We start from the raw sequence: 7,925 nt of genomic DNA, 5'->3' as shown, positions 1-7,925 counted from the left end.
ACATATATTCCCATTATTAGTCAATTTCTCTTCTTATTAGATCAGTAAGATATAAAACACAGGTTTATAGGATATAAAACCTGATTGTAAAACAGAAAACAATATTGTGTTTGCATATGTACACATAAAGTTGTCCATAGACAGCTTTTTCAAACACCTTGAGATAACACTCAAGATTGACACTGGCCTATACTTTCTGGGGTCCAATTTGCTCCCTTTTTTGTAAACTGGAGTAATTTACTCTGCTCTCGAGAAAGATTAAATATATTGGTTACATATGGGGATATTACTTCAGATGCATCCCTTAAAAATCTAGCACTTAATACCATCCAGCCCAGTTAGCTCCCTCAGCATCTTAGCCACTTTTTCAGCAGACACTTTGCAAAATGAAAAAGAACCACTCTTTACACCTAGATCTCAATAATAATTTAAAAACTAAATTTACCCCATACATCCCGGTCTTATTTGGCAATTGCAAAACAAATATGCTTGCCACAGAGGTAAAAAAATAATAATAAATTCAACATCGGTGTGCAGTTTATCGATGGTTCATTCGTGCCCTTTGATGTTTGATGATGCTGTTCATTGCTTATTGTATAGTCTATGAATGTTTATTCAGCGTTTGACGTGGTTACGTTTGCCTGTCAGGGACATCAATATGGTGGTTGATACTGTTTGTCATTTGAATTATTATGGTGTTTAATGGACAATATTTGCATCATATGGTAATCGATTTAAGTAATTGGTTAAATATATTATGTTTCATGATGTTTATATAGACCTATGATCACTATAATTTAGAGGTATGCATTAAAGAATTATTTCCTAGATGTATTGATGATTTATCTGATATATTTGGATGTGATAAATAACTATTAGTGAATCACTGACGACTTATTTTGATTTGTTGGGGAGAAAAAAGTAACAAATGCAGTTGAGATGTGATGCAGACTTAAAGAAAAAGAAGTAATCCAGCATGCAGTTGTTGGTAATTAAGGCAGCAGCCTGATTCTGTATGTCAATTTTCTCTTTATGGTTTTTATTTAAAGGTTATCAACCTGACAAACTCCTTAAAACTCCAGCTAAATGAAATATCTTTGTATGGAAAACCAACTGCTGTGGACTGTGAAAAACTTTAATAAATACAAAGAAAGAAGATTTGTCAAAAAGGAGTTGAGCTGTCCAGTGTGTCCTTTGTTGCCCTCTGAGCCATTTCCAAGTTTAGGCAGACATGAGGCAGAAAAGTTCAAATAACTCGACAATATATATAAGAGTATGGTAAATGGACTGTACTAGTATAGCGCCTTTCTAGTCTTCCGACCACTCAAAGCATTTTTAAACACTACAAATCACATACACCCATTCACACACTGAATGGGTACAGGGGCTACCATGCAAGGTCCCAACCTGCCCATCAGAGGAAACTAACCATTCACACACATTCATACACTGATGGCACAGCCATCAGGAGCAATTTGGGGTTAAGTATCTTGCCCAAGGACACATCGGCATGTGGACTGGAAGAGCCGGGAATCTAACCACTGATCTCTCGATTAGTGGACGACTCACTCTACCTCCTGAGCCACAGCCACTACGTATTACATTACTTTGTAATTGAATTTTGCAATAAACTTGCATTATAATAAGGGAGCTCAGCCCACATTTTTATTGCATTGTCCTGATGGGATTGTACTGTTTATTATCTGATGATATGACGGACATAAAAGCTGGTGTAGGTTCAGTTTTGATCATCAGGTGCAGGTTGATGATAAAACCAAGGTAATGTAAAATTACATTTATCAACAGTCACTGGGGAAAATGCCATTAAGAAATAAAAAGATAATATAAAAAGTGATTTTGAAATAAAAAATGATACTATATATAGAGAACATAGAACTTTTGATGATGATGATGATGTCTTTAATTTATTGGTCCATTTTATTCTACTCTTTTTATTCACAGGAGTATTTCATTCAATTTGGATTTCTTAAATATCATTTATTTTCATTAATTCTCATATTGACATTATGTTATCAAGAAGTTTATCTCAATAGCACATATACACAAAGACAATTCAAAGAGCTTTATAAGATTCTTTAAAACATTAAACTGAAAGTAAAGCATAAAGAATAAATGGATAGTAGCCATTCTTAGAAATTAAAAGCAGAAAAATAGACAACAAATACAAGATACAAGGTAAATATGAAGCAGTGGAGATGAAAGAGAAAACCAGGATTTAAAGGTAGTCAATGTTTTGTCAAGTATATATTCCAGAGGTTTGTTCCAGCTCAGTGGTGGATATTAACTAAAAGCAGCTTGAAGGTTTAGTTTGAACTTCGGGAACTATTAGCAGACCTCTGATGACCTGAGAGGCCAAGAATGTTCATATGGTAAAAGACAGTCAGAGATGCATGGTGGTGCTGAACCACTGAGACAGTACAGACAGACTGTAATTTTAACTATGTTCTCTGACACACTGGAAGCCAGGGAAGAGTCCTGAGCACTGGTGTGATGTGTTCAGTTTTCTTGGTCTTTGTTAGGACTTTAGCAGCATTCTGTATAATCTAGAGTTACATACCTGGACTACAGATTGGACTGGACTCAGATCTTTCATTATGCTTAATTTTTTTGATGCACCCATACACCTAAAATGTTTCCATCTTTTGTCTAGATGTTTCTTTTTTTCTTTTCTTTTTTTGTTTTTGGATTATATAACATGGTTTTGAGAGAAAAAAAAATATTTCAGCTGTTTTGTAGTTGGAATTACTACAACTCTCATTGAAAGCATGTCAAAGTTAAATTAAAAAGGCCAAGATATTGAGCCTTGGGGAATTCCACATCATGTTTGTTTGCTCAGATGTGTAGTTGTCAAGTAACACAGATATAAGACTTGAATAATTCAGGACTGTTTCTAAGATCCCACCCAGTTTCTCCAGTCCGTGTAATCATATTATATGGTCAACTATGTCAAAGGCAGTCAGTAGGACTAGGACTGAATCATTTCCTGAATCAGTTTCTAAATAATTTTTTCAGATTGAATGTTGTCAAAGTAACAATACAAGATTAAAGTCATTTAGTCACTAGTAGTACAATATTTCACCATGATTTGATAAGTTGATATGGTTCTGTAGTTGGTAATCACAGATGTATCCAGGCTGTTCTATTTTTAGAGGAGGCTTAATGACTGCAGTTTTCCAGGCATTAGAAAAATACCTGATGTTAGATTAATAATGTTAATACTATTGATTATTACCAGCAAATCTGTCACCCCTCCCAAAGAAGCTTGTTGGAGGAGCATCAAGACAGTTTACATTACAGTGGAAGATGCTCCAATTTCTATTATTATTGTGGTGATTTTAAACTTTTAAAAACTAATCTAATAGCTTAAATTTTATCACTACAGAAAATAATGAACTCTTTGTATTTGTCAGTTTATCAATGGTAGCAAATAGATGTATTATTGACAGTTGCTGAATTTAAATTGTAAATGTAGTTCTAAAATTAAATCTGTATGTTAATTTAAATTAAATCTGTATGTTAAATTGAGGTTACAATGTTATTACCATCCAGCGTCATAGTGAGAGGAAGGGATTGAATTTAAAGATTGTTTACTTCACACCAGCACAGCAGCACATAAATAAAAAGACAAACAGAAAAAACAAATCAGAGAATTGTACAATCATCATCAGGTTGCTGATGTACTGTTTGCCTTCTCAGCCTTTCTCTTTCCTCTTCCAGTTCTCTTTCACGTTGTTCTTCTAAACGTCTTTGCATACTTGCAATTTCTCTCTCTCTTTTCTCTCGCTCTCTCCTCCTTTCTGCTTCTCTTTCCTCCCTCTCTCGCTCTCTCTCCCACTCCCTCCTCTCCCTTTCCCTCCTCCTCTCCTCCTCTCTCTTTCTCCTCTCCCTCTCTATCTCAGCCTGACGTTGGGCACGAATTTTCTTCATCTCTTTTTCATATTTTTCCTGTAGTTTCCTCTCCACTTCTTCTTGCTCTCTGCGTAGTTTTTCTTCTTTCTCTTTGAGGATGCGTTGTTTCTCCTCCTCGATTGCTCTCTCGGCCTCTTGGAACATCCCATTGGTGTAGTGGCTTCCTCCGTTCTTCTGGACTATATTTCTGATCTTCTGGAGCAGTTCGATGACCTGAGCACCATCCTTCAGTTTATTATTGAAGACATGGTACTGGTTGTTACATCTGACCACGAGTTCCTGCAGGTCTGAACTTCCATCCAAGAACTCCTCAATAGTGGTATCTTCAAGAAGATCACCACCAGTAAAGAGCACCATGCTGTATCTGTCTGCAGCATGACCAAAGATTTCTTGAATCTTCTGCACTGTCTGCTTTTCCTCATCTGTATATCTTCCCAGCCTGATGACCACCAGGAAGACATGGGGTCCAGGAACAGCATAATAGATGCACTGGGAGATATCTTTACTTGTTTTATCCATGCCAAACCTGGTGTCAAACAGGCCTGGGGTGTCGACAACAGCAACCTGTTGTCCATGCACCACAGCTTTTCCCATAGAGCAATCTACTGTCATAGACTTAGCACTGAACTTTGATTCAAAGCACCATCGTCCCAGAATGGTGTTTCCAGTGGCGCTCTTCCCATTCCCAGTCTTCCCCAACATCACTATCCTCAGCTCATCATGATTTTGTTCTGTATGGAAGAATAAATAACATTAGATGTAAATGGTATTCTAGGTATTCAAAAGCTTTCACAAACTGCATCAACATCAAGTATTTACAGTTTTAAGTCTGTGAATAAGAAAGTTATTTCAAACATTGATGGCAAAATATTCCTTCATCTCTCTATACCTGTTTCTAATTGCAAAAATAACAAGCAGTTTTCCAAAGAGCAGTATGCAGTAATGAATTAATTAACTTATTTGATGATTTAAAAAACACATATAACACTGCACTCATTACATACAGTAGAAATCACTGAGGATGAAAACACAATAAAGTCTGAGGGCTAATTTCCATTGTGGTCCTCTAGTAACAGTTAACACACCACAACACATATTTATCACGTTTGCTTGTGTAAAACATAAAGCTTAGTTACAAATACTGTCAAAAGCGTCCATCAAGAAGTCACCTGATCACACCTGAGGCACCCTGCCTGCCCAGATGTCATCACTTCACTTTAACAACAATATATGCTGACTTCCTCCCTTTGTTCTTTCATTGACCCTACATGATAGTGTAAAAAAAAAAGGTATTCACCATCTTGTGCTCTGCTTTACTGTGGATTTTTCTTGTAAACAAAAGTTATGTTTACATTCAATGTCACTCATTAATATGCATTGTGTGCGTCCTTGAGGCCTAACGTCATAAAACAAGTGAAAATCTGATTTATTTTTTTTCCCTGCACTGTTTACATTCATGTTTACTAGCTGCTTCTTCCTTGTTGGTGCTTTACAGACACCTGTAGATCAGTAGAATGGTGTGAAACCATTGACAGGACTACATGCATGTGTCAATTGATGCTCCTATGGCGCACTGCAAGCGTCAGGTTTGAAATTCCAACACCACAGAACCAACACAAATTTGTCATTTTGTCCTTGTTTTAACCGCTAGTTGGATGTAATGAATGAATGAAAAAGAGAAATGCAGAGGAGGAAAATGAAACTGAAACTAAGAGCGTCTGTGTCCACAGTAAATCAGTTGTTGACTGTTTGATGGTTATTTCTTTGTGCGTTAAAACGTGACTGCCGTGAAATAATCAGAATATAACGTTGTATTTCTCTCATTCAGAGGTTTTGTTCTCACTACCGCTCGCTCTCCTTGCTCGACCACCGCTGTGCTCTCTCTCTCTCACGCTCGCTCGCTCGCGCTCAGCTGGCTTGCGCTATCTCTCTATTTTTCGGCTGCAGAGAAAACAGCCGCTGGTCGCTGGGTCCGCATTTGACGCTCCAAAAATCGAAACAAGGTCGGAGTAGGCGCGTCAAGGCAGTTTCATGCGCGTTATGACGCCTCTAGTGCGTTTAGGACTTTAGGAAGAGGAGGATGGTTAATAAGTTTTTTGGCTGCACGTTGGAAATCAGCAGAGAGTACGGTTCGAGACCACCTCGAAACTAATGTCCGCTTCCCGTTTCAATACCTACCTGTAGATGAATAGTGATGTTCTCATAATGAGATTTCTATCATATTACCAATGAGCTGAGAGGAGATTTTAGGATTTGAGGGCACCGCTTGGTACTATCAATCTTGGAAGGAATCTTTAACAACAGTACAGTAGTATCAAAGTGACTTACCATAGGAGTAGTATTGGCTGTCCATGTTATAGAGTGCAGGTGCAAGTAGTGATGAACAAAATTCTCAAAAAGTCTCTCAATTGCTTCTCCTTATGTCTCCAAGCAGTAAACCACACCCACAATTATTTCAGTGTTGGTTTCACAATGAAACTGAAACTGAGTCATGACCGGTTCAGTTAAAGCAGGGATTTTTACAGACATCATATTTACACTTCTCTTTCTATATTGTGTTGTCAAAGACAGAATTTTGAATTATATAAATACATTGCTGTTATCAGTTATACATACAATGAGCAAAACTGAGAAGGGATAAAGGTGTATTTACATGCAAACACACAGATGTTTTCATGCCAACCGTTGCAACTTTCATTGTTACTTTCAATGACAATTGAACTTCAACGAGTGCTTGTTCTCTGTTGTGCTGTGTCATAACTGCAGTGTAGATTAATATAGCACTACACAGTGAGAATCTCCTGTTTAGGCTGTTTATCAAGTACTTCGTACAATGTGCTGGGTGGTTTTCTGCTTCAGTGTGCTTTCACTGTACAGAGGACCAAATCTCACTCATTAGTAAGTAATGCAACCATGCAACTAAAGACAAAAAGATTGCACCGGCGCTGTACTAAGATGTTGATTTTCATTAATTAATCCCAACGTAATCTCTATATTGTAAGCAAGACACCATGAATAAATAATCACTGGGGAAAACAAAATTTTGAGATGACCCTAAAGATAAAATTAATCACGTGCCAGAATTTTTAATAAATTTTAATACTATATTTTAATAATTCAATTCATTTATTCATTGATTCAATTATCTATATATAATTAAGTCAGGTTTGTCCATACTCCTGCAAAAGAGTTCATTTTAGAGGACCCTGTTTGTTGGTGTACTTTCCACCCTCCCTCCATTCTTCTCATTTCCAACTTGAATACAGCTCTTTAAACCTAATAGACATTCCACTATGTCAGGATGATGAGCTTATGTATCCACCCTTCCTGCATATCCCCAGCAACCCCTGCTCACCCCTCCCTCCACCATTTACAAGAAATGGCAGCAGTTCTTTCAAACTGCATGAAGTGCTGCACACATCTGTTCCCCCTATGGAAAGAAAATGTAACTGCGTTTGTTCTGTGTTTCTAAAGTGCTCTGTTGCTATAAACAGGACGTACTGTTCAGAAACAGTGTGTCCAGGCTGAGAGCTTATGAGTGTGATCAGCCTGATGTCATGATGATGAGGTTTCATGAATGAGCTCTTAACCAGAGAGGGGTTCACCTTAACTTCAGTCAGACCCATTTCAAAGGGAGACAGTCTGTGCTCTTGCGAAGAATGAGGGCAGCACATCTACAGTACAGGCACCTTTTTGGTTTTCTTAGTTCTAGCTTTGGCATTAAACAGTCGAGCCAAGTGCAAGAAAGAAATAGGTCTTTGCAGTGACAGCTATAAACGGGGGCAGAAAAGTCTTCTCAGGTCACATCTGAGAAAGAGGTCTTTGTGTTGTCTACCCTTGTGCTGATGATTGCTGTAAATGAGGGTAGAAAAGTTCACTGACAGGTCACGTGTGTATGTGTCCACATATTTTTGCTTTAATCTCTAAAGCATGGCATGTACTGTATGTTTTACAACTCTGGGTGTACTTTATCATTTTCTTTTGAAACCCTGCTG

General features: G+C 37.5%; 1 protein-coding gene across 1 annotated transcript; it reads right to left on the bottom strand.

Annotated features, from left to right (window-relative positions):
* Nucleotides 1-1,969: 1,969 nt before the first annotated feature.
* Nucleotides 1,970-6,340, bottom strand: LOC122978787 (GTPase IMAP family member 4-like). Its single transcript, XM_044345782.1, has 2 exons — nucleotides 6,259-6,340; nucleotides 1,970-4,661 (listed from the first exon to the last, which is right to left on the bottom strand). Exons 1-2 carry the CDS (start codon nucleotides 6,281-6,283, stop codon nucleotides 3,664-3,666), a joined length of 1,023 nt encoding a protein of 340 aa, XP_044201717.1. The 5' UTR covers nucleotides 6,284-6,340; the 3' UTR covers nucleotides 1,970-3,663.
* Nucleotides 6,341-7,925: the final 1,585 nt, after the last annotated feature.

This window comes from Thunnus albacares, chromosome 3, assembly GCF_914725855.1.
Source record: "Thunnus albacares chromosome 3, fThuAlb1.1, whole genome shotgun sequence".
Lineage (NCBI taxonomy): Eukaryota > Metazoa > Chordata > Actinopteri > Scombriformes > Scombridae > Thunnus > Thunnus albacares.
The sequence above is the reverse complement of the archived record's forward strand: the minus strand, read 5'-3'. Positions and strand labels throughout refer to the sequence as shown.

Coding starts and splice junctions, on each gene's coding strand:
- LOC122978787 (XM_044345782.1), bottom strand. CDS start 6,283: ATGGACAGCCAATACTACTCCTATG. Junction 4,662..6,258: donor CAGCCAATACTACTCCTATG/GTAAGTCACTTT, acceptor TCTTCCATACAG/AACAAAATCATGATGAGCTG.